The sequence below is a fragment of the Mixophyes fleayi genome, chromosome 6 (genome assembly GCF_038048845.1).
Source record: "Mixophyes fleayi isolate aMixFle1 chromosome 6, aMixFle1.hap1, whole genome shotgun sequence".
NCBI lineage: Eukaryota > Metazoa > Chordata > Amphibia > Anura > Limnodynastidae > Mixophyes > Mixophyes fleayi.
Window position 1 is genome coordinate 60,482,192 of NC_134407.1, and position 20,266 is coordinate 60,502,457.

A 20,266-nucleotide genomic window follows, 5' to 3' on the forward strand; every position below is an offset into this window, starting at 1 on the left:
AGCAATTGAGCAAAATAATTAAAGAACCTTTATACTTCCTTGGCATATCTTAGTATGAACTTGCAAAAGCCATCTTCTTGGGAACACAAGATATACTCTACTTATATCACCTTGTAAATTTGTGATAACAGCAAGCTTGTCTATTTTTGGGACATTCAAATATATTTTTACATATCATCTTTTTGTATCATATTGCAATGTAGCCATCAAGGATTGCAGTAATTGAATTTGTCACCTCTCTGTGACCCCATGCTACCTCTGTGCGCCCCCAATACTCCCTCACCTTCCCTGGAATAAAGGTCCCTTTGGCTTAGTGGTGCTGCTAAAATGTACAGGTCCGCAGGATGTTAGAATCTAATAGTTACTGGTGCTCTGGCTGCCTCAAGCAGTGAACACTGATTGGCTTCCACAGTTCACGGAATGAAAGGCAGCCAAAGGTTTCATAACCAGGAATAGTGCATGTTACTAGCAGCTCCTGACTGCCTGCACCTGGCAATCCTATCCATTTCGGTTAAAGTTCCAAGGCAGGGGTGAGCACTACTGGGACATGGGAGCAGTACTTTGTGCTGGGGCATGGGAGCTGTGCTGTGTGCTGGATGGGTGCTGTAATATTATATAGTAGTGGTAAGGCAGGTATACTAAATATTGGGGCATTAATCTATACTGTATACTGAGAGCACAAGTCTGTATAGTATTCTGAGGATAGAGTTTTTATTGTATTATTGGGTCATTTGGCTGTATTATATACTGCCATTGGGTTAATATATATATGATGCTTTATAAAAGTATTTAATCTTATATTATACTGTAGATTATACTGTCAAGTATGCAGTTTGGGGCTGTGTAACATGATGTTGGTAAGTTTTATTACGATTTACGAGGGAGGAGGACAGAGCTCAGACCCAGGGCTATGCTACTGAATATTCTTGTGCTGTAGAATGTTAGTGTGAGTCTTGTATGAATAGTGTAGTTGCTCATTTCTAATGATGAACATTTGTATAAACAAAGCGTTCGGCATGCTTTCCAGAACATAACGACTTCTAGCAGGAAATAATGATATGTATCCCTGTGGAATGTCTGAACAGGTGATTTTACTGCACAGAAAGCTATTTCTTTAAATCCTCTGCATTAACACCATAGTACAGGCATTCCTTCAGAAGGGAGGACTATGTCAAAAACAAATATTTTGCAACCTGATATGTCCAACACCAGTTAAATATTTGGGACAGAATATTAAGAAACATCTGTTCATTTTCTTCCTATATGAAAGGTCCCACAAAGAAATATTGGTGTAAAAGACATGTTATGTGCTCACATTAAATTATGCTCAAACTTCCCCCTATTACGGTTCATTAGTCTTAATGATTCTGATTTTAGCTTGATGCAAAAAAGCATTAAAAGTGTAAAATAAAACCCGATCTCTGACACCTCAGGATTATTGGAATAATCAAATCCATTTGTTTGGAAAAATTCTGTTTGTCTGCCAGTAAAACTGGGGACTTAAATATTCTCCAAATACATACACTTAATTTTAAAACCGGGAACATTTGTGCAGAAGTAGACACATGTCATCACAAAAGCCCTCTTGCGGGGTGTGAAATGAGCCTTACTGTGTTCAACCAGATCTCAGCCTACATATATGTTTACTTATAAATATCTGAAGATGAAGATGTGTCCAGGTGTACATCAAACGCATATGCACCATTTTCATGTCATCATCATCATCAGTGCTCATTTTGAACCTGTTCTCAAGCAAATGCATGGGATACCCTCCTGTCAGGCGCATATGTGTCAGACGCAGTCGCCTTCAGGTGAACACGGTCTTACTGCACTTAGCCTATGGTTGCACTCCCCTTCTTCCACCCATCCGTCTCTCTAAACGTAATGAGTTGTGGTGTAAGCCGCACCTGTTTCTACATAAGAACTATGCGCTTACACATTTCTGGTGCACATGCGCAGTACCAAACTGTGTATGTTGCACAAAAAAAGATGCTTACGTCCAATGCTACACCAGTCCGAGATAGTCTATATTTTTTAACAAAAGAGTCCAGTTAAAATTATCAGCGTAAATCTCACAACATATTTCCAGATCTTGTAGCTTTCAAGCAGATTAGTCAGATTTAGCACCACAACGTGTGATCTTTCAAACATTCATTCTGAATGATTTAAATCCGGTTGGTTCAGATTTGACTGATTATAATGGAGAATCAGGTTAGCCAAAGAGGCCCAGTGACAGTTGTGTGAAGTCATCAGTCATCATGGACATGGAAGGATCCCACTTTTACTACGAGTTCCAGTCGTTTGGTCTGATGTCTAGATGGCAAGATCTGTGCAACTTGACCATGCAAAAATTGTTCATAGAGCCAGCTGTCCCATGATTAGGTTGAACAACCGCACTGCAATATGTGTACGCAATGATAGACTTATTAACACATTGACACAGTAATTTTGTGCACCTCTTTTGTACGTGGTTCCTGAACAACGGCAAACAATTTTCTTTTGACTTGATGACTGCACACGTAATACTTTCACATTTTGCACACAAGGGTGCTACAGTATAAAGTCCAGAAAAGCACTTTACTGCCTCAGTTTTGGACCTTGTATTTCAATAAATGTAATTTTGCCTATTTTATTTTCTATGACCCTCATTGGATATTAATTATTTTAAGAAAGTAAGAGGAAAATAGGGCTCTTTTTATTATTATAGTATAGTATAGTATTAGTACAAAGCCATAGCTTACAGGCTTTTTACATAACACTATATATGTTTGTAATTATATTTATCATGTTTTTTTGGATCAAGCTATTTTTATAAAATTTTTCCAAATGACAAAACAAAATACAAAAAACAATGTAGTCTCCTAAGAAATTCAAACTAACAACAATATAAAATACAGGACCAATTATACTTATATAAATAATGCAAGCAATAGAATGGCCATATCATGAGAATATACATAAAAGTATAGTGAACATATTAAAAGATTATTATGCTGGCCAACATAATTATTATTATAATTTTAAGTATTATTAATATAAAGACTATGTTCTGGATAGTCTTTAACTAGATAATATTTAAAAATGGCTAAAGATGACCTCGCTCTAGTTTTAAGGAAATATGATCCTTGTATCCAGCTCTTAATGACATACTGACCCACTAACCAGTTGAGAACCCCTTGACTATCCTATCATGTATGCAAAAACTGGGGTACAAATATGAGCTTGCAAAAAAATTTTTGGGTGCCCATCACCTTCTAATATTTAATTACATTTGCAGAGAAATAATTAAAAATGGTGTCTTAAAATTTTTTATTCATTAACTTACATGCATCAGATTTCTAATTCACAATGGTATTGTTCCCCTGCAAAGGCATCTCTCTCCCATTATGTTTTACTGAGCCAAGAGAAACATTGATTTTTCCCTATCAGGATTTTTATGGAAGAGCAGTATTTTAAGTGCATTGACCTCATGTTTCCAGACTGGAATACATATCATTGTTTCACACCCCTTTTAAAGGGGGGGGGGGGGTAAGGAAATTTGCGGCTGACAGAAACTATTTCTTTCTAACTCAATCGCAGGAGAAGAGGAACATAGCTGAAGTGACAGGTGACAATGTCCATAGCCTGGTCCAGCGATAAGCCCAGGCACATATAAATAGAATCCATGATCTCATCAGCTTCTGAGAGCCAGTGAACCCAACAGCTATGCCAGGGGAGACAAAAGTGGGGACTTAAAAAGGCTTGTAGAAAGGGCAGCAGAGAGCTGGGGAGATTTTCCTACTTTGGTTAAGCTCCAGCTCGGAGTGCATTTGTCCCTTGTCGTTCTCTTTATGGAACATTGTGACTCTAATGGTGTATATGTCATGCCTGATTCACCGGTATCTTCTTACCACAGCACAGATAATCCCTATGCAGGTAAATCACATCTCCTACTGTTAGCAATGTGATACTCTTCTGTTAGCTGAAGTTATTGTGTGTCTTTGCCTGTTCTACGCACGGAGAGAGTATATTGTAATTGTCAAGTAGAAGCCTATTCTATGAATATGATAGTAGAATGTCAAGAAATACATCTACGTTTTATCTGTGATTTGGCTTGGAGTGCTTTATGTACTGCAGGCGAAGGTGTTGAGTGATAGACTTGACAATTTGAAGAGCTTTGGAAGCTTTGGAAGAGAAGTGTATTTAAAGTGGGTTGACCTGCTTCAATTAATGGTAACACCACCCTGACTGCATTGCTTTTCATTGTGCTTGTCAGTAAATGAAAATCCATGTGTAGTCATCATTGTCATTGTTGAAGACACAGGCTAGCAGTTTGTAGTTATGTCTTTCTGTTTGTTCTTAGAACAGGAAAACTGTTACAGCCATGACAATATGCAAAGCATAATAGTGCATTTCAAGACTTCACATGTGCTATTCCCTAATATTAATATTTATTTATAATTTCTTGCAAAACCATTTCCTTTTCAGAATCGTAACCTTTTATGTATTGTCTGCTGGGCTGATTGTGTTTACTATAACTGTAACAAAGTGTAAGGGAGACAAAGTTCTCCCTTTCTCGTCGCTTCAGCTATTCATTCAGATATTTTATTTTAAAATGCTAATCACTCTAGTCTAGGATTTAGTGTTCTGAATGCTGGTTTAAATAAGTAAATAAGAATCTTACAGCTCCCTTAAGATATGAGGAGTTTTGTCATCAATGTATTTCTTGCATTTATGCTATAGTGAGAAGAGTTCATCTATATTTTTGAATATACTGGAACGCCTGTAGAATATATGTCTGGCTCATTCCCATGCGATAAAAGTACTTAAAGAGAAAGACAGGGTGATAGTTAACTGAAAAGTAATAATGATAGGTTCAGTTTAATGAACGGTTACTTTAAATGCAGAGTACCAGTTGATCAGCTTCGTAGTGCAGAAATGAATATTGCATTGCTCATGGTTATATGATATAAATACGGCATACCATTCCTCCTTTTAGTAATGTCATCTGTATTACCAGTTCTGCAGGGATCATTGGCACATCAGGAAGTTGAGATTGTGCTTTAAAACTACAGAAGCCAAAGCTTACAACACAAATTTATGAATTCTCAATCACAATCTTAATTTAATAGTTTTGCTCATATGATGTTACTAAATTGGTAATGGTCACTCTGAGGGTTTTGCTTTGCCTTTTTCTGGATCAACACAATTAGAATTTATAAAATGTTGAACTTGATGTGTGTATATTGTTCAATTGAAGACAGTATTGGTTTAATGATACAAATATTCTCTCATTTCTGCCCTGTAACCAGTATGTTTATATATATGGCCATATTTTGAATATGAAATACGGCTATAAGGTGCAATGGTGCACCTTAGCAAAATCATGTTGCGTTTCAGAATGGGTATATTATTTTTTTTCACAGATAAGAGTTGGGAAAGAAGCGTGATGTAGCTCAACTATAAATTGCAGTGTTAAAATAAAGTTGCCCAGTGCTGGTGTGTTGCATGCAAATGCAGCTAGTATTTTCCTTGCATGTAAAAATAAATATTGCATTTGTACCCTATACTTTGCAACATGGTTTTTCCAGGTGTAAATTTGCACCCTTTATGCTTATTAATCTATATGTAGCCCATGTTGCTGGACCTATGTTCTTTACTGGACTATATCAATGTTAAGATTAGCAATTAAACCATATGTCTCTTTTATTGTCTTGCAGAACTTCACCGTAGTGAGAGCGTACAGGAGAAAAACGTCAAGGAGGCTAGAACCAAATGTAGAACCATCGCATCTCTGCTAACTGATGCTCCAAATCCTCACTCAAAGGGTGTTCTTATGTTTAAGAAGAGGCGGCAGAGAGCAAAGAAATATACTCTTGTGAGTTACGGAAGTGTAGACGAGGATCGTTACAACGAAGACGAGGACGGTGTTCTCCCAACAAGTGAATCAGAATTTGATGAAGAAGGATTCTCTGATGCACGGAGTCTAACAAACAATTCAGACTGGGACAGCACCTATTTGGACATTGAAAAGCCTAAAATGGAACACGAGCTACAGGAAGAAAAGGGCCTGAGTGAGGCATCTGGGAAGGGAGCAGCACTGTTTGAAGTGCAAAGACAGAAATCAGAACAGATGGTTGACAACAATCCAATACAAAATCCGCAAGAGCGTCAGAAAACTCCAATTGCCCCTCCCAGAAAATCAATGAATAACGGAAATGTAATACACCTGGTTAATTACGATAGAAGCCATGAGACTCAGAGCTCAGAGAACACTAAAGTGACAAGCACTAAAATATCACTAGCCCCACCGCAATCTCAAGGTCCACAAAATGATAATGCCCAAACATCTGTAGCTGTAGGTGGCATCTTCAATAGGTCAGCACGACCATTTACCCCAGGTCAAGTTGGACAACGGAATTTGGCCTCATCAGTTGTGTTCAAACCTACCCCAACCAAAAAAATTGAAAGTTCACCAGTGAAAAATGTTGCTCCATCACCATTTACTCCATTTACAAATGGCACATCTTCAGGTTCTCCAAAGGCTCCAGTTAGCTCAGTTGCATCACTTTATATTCCTGCACCAGGGAGACCTGTGTCATCATCAGCAACACAATACATTGAAAGTGAAAAAGAGAACCTTTCAATTCCAACAACACCGAGGACTACTACGGCTTCAATATATCTCTCATCTCCCGCCCGTCAACCAGGACCTCAAATGGTTGCTTCCCAGCCATATGTAACAGATTCCTCTCCAGTGGCCCCATTGACTTCTACTGTGCCACAGTTTATTAGTCCAACAGCCAGTGTTTTGAAGGATACTCCTTATATCTCACCAGTTACCCATGTGAATCAATCACCAGAGACTGTAAATTCAAGAGAACAGAGAATCTCTGTACCTTTTGGGCGCACTGGTATCCTAAATGAAGCTCGAAAGAGAGGTGGCAGGAAACAGATGTTTGTCAAAAAAGAGGAGAAGAAATACTTACCTAACCCAGAGCTACTCTCTATGGTGCAGAATATAGATGATAAACCAAAACAAGAGCCACATGGAGCAGGCTTTGAGTCTGGCCCAGAAGAGGACTTTCTCAGTTTAGGAGCTGAAGCTTGCAATTTTATGCAATCTTCAGCACGAAAATTTAAAGTTCCTCCACCTGTGGCTCCAAAACCCATTTTAAAAACATCAGAACAACTTGTGAATGGAGGTCAAGATATGCCCCAGTTGAGAGGCAAAGGAGCAGAATTGTTTGCAAAACGACAAAGTCGTATGGACAAATTTGTCGTGGATTCGGACCATAGATCTAGCTCTAGGCCTAACTCAAGGCCAAGAACACCATCACCAACACCATCTCTTCCATCATCTTGGAAATACTCATCTAATATTCGTGCACCACCTCCAATTGCATATAATCCATTGGTGTCTCCATTTTATCCATTAGCAGCATCCAAGTCTCAAGGCAGCAAATTTAACAGCAAAGTAAAAAAAGGTCCTGCGGGCAAACCAAGAATGCAAGCCATTGATTTTATGCGTCATCAGCCTTACCAGCTAAATTCAGCCATGTTCTGTTTTGGTGATTCTTCTAACAGTCAGGATACACAAAAATGTAATGTTACCCCAGCTAGGCAAGTACCCGTGAAAACCGCTAGAGCTCACGAGATTAAGCGCTTCTCAACTCCAACACCAATGTCGTCATCAGTCAATATGACCCCTACAGTGTTAGCACCCAGATCTGCAACAACTCTTGCAGAACCAGTTTGGAGAACCGATGTAGCTTGCCAACCTATGCCAACCAATGTTACATTGCCGGTGCCTTATCATGCTCCTGTCCAGGAGGCTCAACAGAATACTAGAGCTGCTTCAGTACTTAGCCCTATTAACTCATTCAACTCCCCTAGATCATCACTTTCAAGAATCCAGGTAGCAAAACCTAGGTTCTCTGCAGCAAAAACAGGGATGCAGGCGAATGTATGGAGACCAGCTAAAGTTCACTTCTAATCTTGCAGATTACATCTCATTGATGTTCATGACCCTCTAGTGAAAACGCTTTTAGAAGAACTTTTTGCTTAGCTGTTTTGTAATATGTGTGCACAAAATAACATCCTTATCATCCTTGTAGTCTAGTCTGGACACCTGTGTATTAAGCAAAGACTGTTATAACGTACCAAAGTAAACATAAGGAAGTATGAAAGAAGAGCATGAGAGGCCTGTTGATGGATTATAGAAGGAAAGCATAAGATGAACTATTAAATGAATGCCATTGCAAAATAAAGACTCAGACACTTTGGAGGCAATAAAACTTTTGAATTGTACAGAATGTAACAGGGAAGTAATGTAAAGCTCTTTAAAGAAAGAGCATGCACAGAGATGGGTTGATATAGAACATGGACATTGTGTCAATGGTGATTAAAGGTTGATGCGGTTACAAGAACTAAGGGGCTTGAATGCAGAATCTGTTTTATGTCATACCACCATCCAACTTGAGGTGACACAAGTTACACACATATCTGCCAAGATAAGAATTGTTTTCTTAAGAACTAGTGCTTATCTAAAATGTATTTAGAGACATTAGTTTGCATGAAGTTTCTTTTCTTGAGCCAGATTGAAAATGTTGGAACGTCTCAGTACATTTGTTGGACTGGATTATAAAATAGGCAAATCATAGTCACTCTGCAATGATTTCCCCAGCGTTTTTTAAGCAGTTTGAGAAATAACTGCATGTTAATGTTGTTTCCTTGGTGTGTGCATGCCAGTTTGACACAGTTTCTACATCATAATCATTTTGTGTTCCGTGCTCAAAATGTATATGATGCCTTTGTTTACAAAGTGTGATGTCTCTTTTATCTGAAGACAATTGTCACGTGGATTTATGCACATTATATTATATTGTAGTTTGGGGCTGCATTTATTTACTAACATATGGTGATACTTCCCATTCTACAAGTACAGGGTAACATTGTGGGAAAATATTAGTTACTCTGACTTTTTTATAACACAGTTCTAAACTGACATATGTTTGCAGTGATTTATTTGTTATTATTTCTTAGTTAAAAAAACAAAACATGATAGATAAAACAATAGCAACAAAAAACAAACACAAATAACAAAGCTTCATTTGCAAAATTGATGTAAAATCATAGCTGATATATCTTTCATGTCTATTAACAATATGTAGTACAGCACGACCATGCTTTCCTAGACACTGGAGTCCAGTGTATAAGTTCATTACTGTACTGTTAAATAAAGCATATGTTCCCTGTTGCAAGTTTTCATTCCTAGCTTAATGCTGCTTGTAAATGCACAATCCTAGTAAAATTGAAGTCTAAAATGGTCATTCAGGAACCACACAAGTATAAAACGGGCAAATGTTATTTTTTGAACGCTCCTAATTTTGAACAATTGCACCCAGTTTTACGGCCAGAGCAAAGGTTTGTGGGCCTATGGTGGTGCAAAAGTTTCCGCTGGCTGATGGGAGTAGCTGGGCAGTTTTACAGTGAGGTATAGAAATGAAATGTCATTTTATGCTTTTTGATTATTTAAATAAGATAAAGAGGTAGAGAAGGTGTATTTACCGGTGTGCACAGCTTTTTCCTCCACACAAAAAGGCTTGAATTACCTGCCATCTCTGCGGTCCCAAAGATTAGGGGGTATATTTACTAAACTGCGGGTTTTAAAAGTGGAGATGTTGCCTATAGCAAATCAATCAGATTCTAGCTGTTATCTTGTAGAATGTACAAAATAAATGATAACTAGAATGAATAACTAGATTGGTTGCTATAGGCAATATCTCCAGTTTTTCAAACCTGCAGTTTAGTAAATATACCCCTAGGTCTTTTTCCTATACTATATAATTGATAGATTTTGTACCTTATAGCTACAGTTTTTTTGGAAAGCAAACTTATATGCACACTTTGACCAATATAATAAAAACTTCAAACATATGTAATAAAAACAGCCCCGATGTCCCCTTACTTTCATGATTAATGTAAAGTTAAACCAGTTAAGCAGTATTTTACCATAATGTTTAAATTAATCAAGAGGATGGCCCTATAATGGTAATAAGTTGGACTTGTTGTGACGCTTTTAGTGTGTCCACCATGCACGTTTTATAGCGCATCATATTTTCTAGGAGCTGACTTAATTTACATGGGTGTTCCAAAAACCATGAAAAGAGCATACACTTTGAAATACAAAGGCACACCTGCACACATAAAGAAGCAATGCATGTTCAAAGATTTTTTTGTTGTCTAAATAGTCCTTTAGGTTTCCCACAAGATTCCTTAAATGTGTATCTGTATTTAACATGCTTCTAGAAACCTTTAGCATCTAAAAGTAAATATTAGTCATATACACCCCATTGCAATCCGAGCCAGTACTTATAAAATAAAATATTAGTTGCCATGTCACGATAATCAGATTGTTTTCTATGCATGTTAACCATGGATTGTGTCATATGACCGTTGCCTACACCGAGGAAGTAAACATATGTAACAATTAATCTTCCCATACAATGTCAGTGATAATGTGCAGTTCACCATTTTTTCTCGCCACAGAGATGGTTTAGGAAACATTCCCTTTCTAACAACGCAAACATTTGGTCGAAAGGCTGAATTCTATATGTGTAATTTGATAGACTGACAGAACTGAATCTATGTATTTATGCCATTTTCCTAGTGCATTGAGATCGTTTCAATTCTTCAATTCTGATTTTGCAGGATAACCCAGTGTTTTAGAACTATTACAGTTGCTTTTTATGTGATATTGTAGTTTTTTTTTTATTTAAAAGCAAACTGCTGTGTCTTATTTTAGGGTTTTAGTACAATTTTTTTAGATTTTCTGAGAATTTATGTTTATTTGTAGATCAAATTCTCTTTATCCAGTTTTTTTTAAAAAAATGGAGCAAGTAATACACAGATGATTAAAAACGAGTCACAGTTGTGACTTATCTGGGAAATGTGTAGTTCTTAAAATGTACAGTTCTCATTGTTTCCTAACAAATTTTGTATGTGAGACAGTTGAGAAATATATCCAAAAACCCATTATCAAAATAGTTCCAAAATATTGAAAGAAATAAAGTTAATTATTTCTGTATTTCTGTGATTATGTATTATATGCACAGACTTGATCACCAAGGGCCTGATTCATCTTCAAACGCTATGTGAACGCAAATAAATTGCACGTAACTTGTATGCACATACGCATGTATTCAAATACAAGTGGATCTCTACAAAAGTTTCCTTTTGAATGGGAATAGACTCTGTTTAAACGTTACTTGCTGTATGTAGACAGACAGAACACGGTATGCATATGTGCAATATAAAGTCCCATTAGAACGCATGCAAAAAAAAATTCAGAAAAATAATTTACAACTCTTAAAACTATAATCATTGATAAAAAATTTTTTAAATTAATTAATTATAAAAAATAATATTAAATTATTATGTTGTTATTTTTTTTTACATGAAATACATAAATCAGGATGTTCTTTTGGCAATCATATGTGTAGTCAGTCGGCACTTACACCTGTCCTGTAGCTGATGCAAAATGATATGGCTAAAAAACACATACCTAACAGATGCCCTTAACTTGAGTTGACTGCATGTGCATACGCTCTACCTCTGCACACCCTTACTATACATTTGTCACCCTGACTATACATTTTACCACCCCAGACCCTTCCCACCTCTGTTCTGCCCTTCACATCGTAGGCAGTGGAAGTGTCATTTGCATGTGGACATGAACTGCATGCAATTGCATTCTCTGGTGTTCTGGTCCTGGTCTGGGGCAGACACAGAGCAATTTCACGCAAGATGCGTCATCCAAATGGACTTGTGTTCAAAGAGGAATCAGGCCCCAGGTGTTTAATCCTGTAGATACCATGAGGAGCTCTTTAGAATAATTTAAGGAAAGGAATGCTAGTGCTGTGCGTGGAAAGAAAGGGAATATTTAAATATGTTTTAGTAGACTTTGGTGTTCCAAATTCTGGAAAAAGTCCTTATCTGGAAAAGCTTAAATCCCAAGCCTTCTGAATAAGACGTCCCATATCTGTATATTAATCACCAAGCATTATATGCTGATGTCATATGAATGCAGTGATGTTTATTGGAATAACAGGCAGCATATACCCTTTGTAAGAGATTCTCATTTTGTTATATTATTTTAATAGTTGATATCTGATAATAATACAGCAGCTTAGAACACAGATATAACTTGTTACATTCACCAAATACACAATTTGAACCCAATCATAAGTTGTAAATAATACATTCTACATTGTGGTAAAATACAGGAATTTTGATCTTAAAGTGCACCTCTGAAGACAGCCATTTTGTGGATGAACCAATCCACAGACCAATCAATTGACTAGGAATTGGCGTCTTAATAAACATTTGACATGACTTCTGAATATTCACCATAAAATGCCTCAGTGACGTCTCTAGTTCCAAATAAATTTATGGGCTGCGTTTTAATGAATATTGCCTGGCTCACAAAATGGCTTCCTCCGCTATGTGACAAGTACGCGTGTGTGCGTGTGTGTGTGTGATGTAATGAAGTTGGTTTAGAGCAAGGACAACATCAGAGCATAAAAACCATTGGAAGTCAACAACATTCATTTTGTTCTGCACCATTTGAGGCATAACATTACAAAATCTAAGTGGTGGTATTGCATAAAACACCATTAGACATTCATAATACCTACCTGCTTGAATAGCTTGAAAAGATTTCACAAAATGCTTTTGCTAAGTTTGCTTATGAAGATCAATACAAAGTGTTCTTGAGAAATCTTTGAAGTCCAAACTCTATCTGAGCTATGCACATGATCGGGATTCAGAGGCAAGATTGATTTGACACCTGTAGATGATTATAAATGAAATAAGCCTTCAAACTGTTGTTTAAGAACAGACATTGTAAATCCAGCATTGGATTAATATTGTGACTGTATAAGTTAAACTAAAGCAAGTGAAGGTGGTGTTGTTTTGGTGTGAGATGGGGAGTAATGTACAAGGATGATTTGAACGCAAATGTAAAACATTCAAAAAGTCCAACAAAAAGCTTTTTGATCTTGAAAATACAACTGCTTAGCTTTTTTTTTTTTTTCTACTAAATACAGTAACTTATTAGAAAATTGCAAGACTAGAATGTGACTTCCTTTCCATCTGAATTGACTCCAGCATTTTTTTAACTAGTTTCCAGAAACTAATTTGAAGATAATGGCACTGTGTAATACTGGGACTGGAGAACTGAGCATCAAAAGGTGTCAGTAGAATGTTTACTTGCTGTCTTGCACTGCTGAGTATAGATTTCTAAAGTGTTCAATAAACTCTTTTTTGTCCAAGGAAAAGATACATTTTGTGTCATTGACTTTTTTATATATATTTTTTGAAATTTTTTCAGAAAAGGCAAATAAACAAAATGGAGGGAAACGGTATGCATAATTCCATATATCATAAGCCACCATAAATATATGTTACGTGAACAAGAACACCTTATCCACACAGAAAGTTTACACATGCCAGCTAGATGCGATCGCTACTGTGACGAAACCGGGTTAATGCTGGTGAAATAAGCTTTAAAATGAGATCAAACTCTTTACATTTTAGAGGACCTGAACCATAGATACCTTAACTTTAATATTATCTATGTATAATTAATCTCTAATACATTTTACTAATAAATAAATGTGGATTGGAACTTTAATAAATGTGTACTATTTACAAGTGTAAGAGCGAATGTAAACGTGTGCGTTATTAATCTGTGCGATTGCGTCATTACACGTAGCGTACTAATCGCACGGTAAAACAATATTAATCAATTTAGATTACTTCATCCAATTATTTGACTTCCACAATGTAGAGATCAGTCAGCTAAAATAGTTTGCTGCTAATCGATACGGTGTCAGAGAGTTTAGATTGAGTAGTGGCTACTGGTTGTTAATAATAAAATTATGGTAAACTATTATATATACTGGTATAGACATTTTAACTAGTATGTAGTTGATAAAAAGAGGGTGCTGTTGTAGTATGACTTTGAGCAGCACACACCAAAAAACAAATACTAAATAGATGTCTTGCTTTTAAAATACAAAGTGTTTGAAGCTAGATTAGTATTCTGTTTTGCACATAAGTTAAATACTGACTGTTTTTTCATGTAGCACACAAATATCAACTCATAAATTTTAGTGTACAAATAAGCTATCAAGTATTTGTGTGCTAAATGAAAAAAACAGTCAGTATTTAACTTATGTGCAAAACAGAATACTAATTTGCACCCCTTGTATTGTAACATGGTTTTGTCCAGGAGACTGAAATAAGAAGTTTCTTAAGTTAAGATCCTTAATGAATCAGGCCCATAGTTCTTAATTTCTTTCTTTAAACTTCTAATTGTTTTTCTACTAGTCAGTCGGTGACATCTTCTTTATTAAGCATGCAAAAACCAGGGTGTTCGTAGTGTGTGAGCAGCAGCACCCCCCAAAAATTTTGTTAAAAAATTAGTTAGAAGAAACAATTGTCTAAATTTAAATTATGTTATTGTGGAACAGTGTCAAATGAATTGTAAGGTAATTCCCTCCTTTTCCTATCTCTTTGGGTGTTCACCTGTTATGGTGGCAGCTACAAGTAACTCCAAATTCAAGTAGCAATACTCCTTTTGTCAATGTCAATGGATCATTCTAAAGATCAGGAGCTTCCCAGGTTCATCACTGACATGAGCAGTATGTTTTCGATCTGTACTAGTAAAAAGGTCATGTGGGAACAAGGTGTAAGAAAGCGTCCTAAAAATCCAAACACGGTTTTAAATCTCAAAGAGAATACCAGCTCTTGATATAAGGAGGATTAAGTGATATTAAGTGATGATGAATGTAGTGATAAAGGAAAATAGCTAAAATTCCAGACTCCACTCGCAGTGGCAAGACAAGGCTAAGACCATGCCCACATTTTGCTAGTAGGTGTCCTGCTAAAGCTGGTACGTGGTACATGTACTAGAATGCCTATTGCAAAAGAGAGTGACCAACACAGTCTTGCGTCTTACTTAACTTTGCATGGACCACCTTCTTGCTCAGAATGAAAGCCAAATTTGTGCCTGAAAAGAACACTGAGTCTGAAGACCAATTTGAGCACTCACAGAATTCTGAGGAGAATCTAAGAAGGGAATCCATGAGTGCTGTATGCGGATCATTAGTAGTAATACTAATGATGATTTACTGCGAGCCGCTGCGGCTCATAGTAAAGCCGCAGCGGCTCGTAGTAAAGCCGCGGCCAGTGACAGCTACTTTTCAACTTGCAAATGTGCAAGAGGATGGGGGAGATAACTGTGGTTCTGAAAATGAATGATTTGTATTTGAATGAGATAATGAGGATGCTACTGTCACGACTACCGGTTATAGTCATAAGCTTGTAGAACAGGCGGTAGAGATCTTTGCCTTTAGCAGCTGCCTTTCCCGTAGAGCTCGATGTGCTCACAGGTACTCAGATGCCCCCAGGTCTTATGCTCTGCGTAGCACAAGCTTATGGTTTAAACCATAGCACGATAAAGGAATGGCACAAGGAGATAAACATAGTCAGGAACAAGCCAAGGTCAAAGGGCACAAGCAGGCAGCGAAGTGAGGGCCAGGCAAAAGGGTCAGGTCCATCAGAAAGACAGGATATCCAAGTCACAGGCAGAAGTCAGGGTCGCCAGCAGAGAATCAGAATCCAATTAACGAGCCAAGGGTCATACACTGAAAGGGCAATCCAAGAGTACAGGAACTCAATACAACAGCAGGTCAGAAGTCAGGGAACTGAACGCTATAACCGGCAGGGAGGCTAAGTCCTCCCTGCCTTAAATACTAATAGTGGCCAATCAGGAGCAAGCTCCGTAAACAAACAATGAGTCCCAGCTGTGACAGGTGTAAACTGCACATGCGCCCGAGTAGCAACTTGCTGGGTCGCAGTACTAAATAACATTAATTACATATACACGCGCCTGGTTGTGTTGTTACCTGCTGGAACGCGTCAGAGGCTGGAAAAGTACCCTGATCGCTGCTATTAAAGTAATTTTATCGTTTTCAAATAAGCATTGTCTAAGTAATTTCTTGTGTTTCTGACGCACAAACAATTTATTTTAGCAGATGCAAAATTTAGCAGTTCAATACATAATTATAATACAGTACAGCCAATACCAAAGATATATACATACTGCGCCCGCATGCGCTCGCTGCGCTCCACTGGTACCAGCTACAATACTTCACTCCAGAATATTGTGGTCAGAGAATGACTGAAGCCAGTGCCAACAAAGCTGTATTATATACACTCAGTGTTACAGAGAAAACAATGCAGATGATGTGGCTTGCTTCTATTGGTCCAGGTTTCAGGAAGGTCCAGTGTGCTGCAGGTCATAGGCCAGTTCAAACCAAAATATCCAAAGGTGGGGGTCATCTCTCCAGGGGATGTGCTCCGACTTTCTCGCAAAGAATCCAGTTTCAACTAGTCTGTTAGCATTTTACAGTCTGTATCACTTTAAACATTTATTCCCTAACATCCCTAACTAGAGTATGCAATGTGCGATCTCTTCGGCGAATGAACCGGACAACTGCTGATGAATACGGGATTAAAATGATACTAACATGGCATAGTTCCTGCAACCTGAACCTCAAATATCACTAAAGTGTACATATAATCATAAAATATATATATATATATATATAACTATAACCTAAATACCATCTGCTCATAAATAGCTGTGGAATGGAACCAATATAAATATGAAATATATAAATAACTAAATGTGAGAGTGCGAGTGTGTGCGTGCGTATTTTACCATGTGATCGCGCCATGCCACGTGTTACGTGGCATACTGAGCGCAATCGCACTTTAAAACAATATTAACCAATATACTTTCGTTCATCCAATTATACGATTTCGACACTGCCCTGGCAAAGGCTGGGTAGAGGTGGAAGTGACATCCTGGTCGTCGTGACGACGGCCGGGATGAAGAGCAGTGAGTACAAGCAAGCCGTAGCGGCTCGTAGTAAAGCCACGGCTCGTGACAGCTACTTTGGAACTTGCAAATGTGCAAGAGGATGGGGGGGATAATTGTGGTTCTGAAAATGAATGATTTGTACTTGAATGAGATAATGAGGATGATAATGATTGTGCTGTACTAAGACAGACACATCATCATCATCACCATTTATTTATATAGCGCCACTGATTCCGCAGCGCTGTACAGAGAACTCATTCACATCAGTCCCTGCTCAATTGGAGCTTACAGTCTAAATTCCCTAACATACACACACACACACAGACAGACACGGGACAATTTTTGATAGCAGCCAATTAACCTACCAGTAAGTTTTTGGAGTGCGGGAGGAAACCGGAGCACCCGGAGGAAACCCACACAAACACGGGAAGAACATACAAACTCCACAAAGATAAGGCCATGGTTGGGAATTGAACTCATGACCCCAGCGCTGTGAGGCAGAAGTGCTAACCACTGAGCCACCATGCTACCAGTGGTACCACCTCATGCCGATGATAAGTGCATTATTATGCCAGATAAAAAGCACCTCTTCTGTCAAAAGGCCAAATTCCAAAATAATTGGAGGCAGGAACATTGATCATTTAGGCACCTCCTCCTTGTTACATCATTTGCAGTAAGTGTATTCAAGTCGTTTGTTAAAATGTGGCAAATTGTGTATAGTAGCATACAGTCCAGCATCAGTTAGCAACTGAGCTGATAGATACCTCACGCAATCATAACCGGCGTCAACACCTTATTCATCAACCTCCTGATTATTAGTACGTAGTCCAGCATCCAATTTTCCAATTACAACTGACTTCCCTAATGCAATTCATGATTTCTAAGGTACATCCTTGCATGCTATGGCTCTGCTGCTGGGGGTAATATATCTATACAGAAGAAGGGGACCAAAATGAATAGGCATTTTACACAATTGTTTGTGAGCAAGTGTTTGAAAGAGGAATAAGCTATGATATTCAGCATCCTATTGCACAGGAAATCACTAAAACCATGACAGCTAGGCAACCATTGTATGTGCATCCCATATCCGCCATCAATGCACCAGGTTTTAACAATTAGTTTGAGGTCATGTGTCCACACTACCAAATTCAACAATGAGGACAAGCGGTACTGGTCACACAAAACACTATGTACATATTGTCTATCTTCATTGGTAAAATGAAAATGTAATTAATATAGTATGCCAGCACTACATCAGATATGAAAAATGTTAGTGTGGAATGGAGTGTCTGTGGCCCACGATGAAACAGAAAGAGCCGTCTGTAACACTTCCGCAGAACCATTCATTCTTGTCTCAAATGTGGAGTAGTGAGACCAAGCAGCTTAAGTTATCCCTGAGTGGCTTTCAGTGCCTTCAGTTCCTCTGTAACTGAATGAAACTGGGCCAGCCAGTTTAGAAAATCAAGTTCCTGGTGGGGATACCAAAGCATTGTTTGGTTTCTGACCAAGGGCTTATCTCTGTCCTGTGGAGTTTGCATGTTCTCCCCGTGTTTGCATAGGTTTCCTCCTTGTGCCTTAGTTTTATGTTTCTCCCACACTCCAAAAACATACCAGTAGGTTGATTGGCTGCTGACAAATTTAACTCTAGTCTGTGTGGGTTAGGGACTGTAAGCTCCAATGGGCATAGACTGATGTGATTGACAAAAAAAATATTCTTGGTACAGTGCTGCAGAATTGGTGGCGCATTATAAATAAATGGTTGTGAGAATGATGACTATTTTCCATTCCTTGGCTACCTGGTTGCTTAGGGACAACTTCCTATCCACTGGCCCAATCCAAAGAAATGGTGGTCTTGTGACTGTTGAAGGAATATGGGTTCATCTTGACTGAACAGGGGCTGGCTGGGCAGGGGGACCAAAAAAATTCTTCTGAAAAGGAATCCAGCTGCGCTAAAGTGTGGAGTGGAAGGGACGCAGCCCACGATGAAACAATAAGTAGTCTGGAACACTTCCACACCTCCCCCCAGTCATCTTTGCCTCAAATGTGAAGCAGTGACACCAAGCAACTTACGTTTATCTGAGCGGCCAACTCTTCAGCACTTCTGGGACACAATGAAACTGGGTCATCCAGTTTAACAAACCAAGTTTCTGAACCTGTGCTCTTTTTGGTGATGAAGATTTTCGGATCGAGTGGTGGGACTGACAAAGCATTGTGTTTCGTTCACTGGCTATTCCTGGTTGTCCCTCTCCAAAGTGTCATATATGCCTCCTAATGGTTAGCTACTTGGTGTATCTTCTTTTTAAAAATTTCAATGTAATCTAGTCATCTGTGATGAGGATGTTAATGAGGGTGATGACATTGTCGCCATTGAGGGAGATGACTACTGTTAGCCAAATGCCCATTAGTAAACCATTATTAATATCCCTATCTATTCTCCAGTTCAACAACCAACAACCCAAATGTTCACTATTGTGGAGGCCCAAACAAATCAAGCACTTCAGCCACAAAAGTGGCAGTCTATCACGCTTCAATGTAAATCACAGCTATGGAGCCCGGGATGTGATGAAAGCATAAAGGTGTTTAATGAGCAGGTTAATCAGAAAACACAGAAAATAGTACAAACAAAATATTGCTGATACTGCACGGGGATTTCAGGGTAAAGCTGAATACTGGTAGCAAAGGAAAGCAGCAGATGCAGGTAGAATAGTTGAGTGGAGAAAAATCCGGAGTAGTGATGTCAGCAGCAGTATGAGAAAGTCCCAGAGCACAAGAGAAACAGGAGCACAACCATAAGGAGTAGCAACAAGACAACAATGACCAGCACAGGCAATAGAAAGAGGCAGGTATAAATAGGGTATCACCAGGTGCAGGAGATAATTGGTGACACAGGTTAACCCCTAGTAATGCCAAAAAAAAAATAGAGGTACTGCCAGATAATACATTTAATTTAACAAGTCTAAAAGTCCTAGAGGCAGGAGCTGCCAATAGAAAGCAGCATGCATATGCAGAAGTTGCAGGCAGATCGTAATACAGTCCTTGTTGCTGAAGTGCATGTTTTATTTAAAATATGGCTTGATGAATGGGCCCAAGGATAATTCCATCTTGCACTTTTTTACATTATGGGCTTTGTCTATCATTATCTATTAAATGTCTACTGATGTCGCTGTCCGTAGTTGAGGTCATGTGTCAATTCCATTTCTCCTGAACAGCAAAGTCTCAGCTGTATTGTGAGGTTAAACAAAAAGTAATTCAGTAATTCATTTAGGGCCCTGGACATACAGTACCTCCCAACATTCCTAGCAAGATGGGACACATGTCTTATTTCCCAAACCA

The 20,266-nt window shown here is 38.3% G+C and overlaps 1 protein-coding gene across 2 annotated transcripts in view; it reads left to right on the plus strand.

Moving 5' to 3' along the window:
* SYNPO2L (synaptopodin 2 like) overlaps positions 1-13,323 on the plus strand; it is an 83,516-nt gene extending 70,193 nt beyond the window's left edge. For both annotated transcript variants that reach the window (XM_075216694.1, XM_075216695.1), the window contains one exon: positions 5,700-13,323. In XM_075216694.1, the coding sequence (XP_075072795.1) occupies positions 5,700-7,975 (2,276 nt within the window). In that variant the 3' untranslated portion in view covers positions 7,976-13,323. The remainder of the gene's footprint in view (positions 1-5,699) is intronic.
* Positions 13,324-20,266: the final 6,943 nt, after the last annotated feature.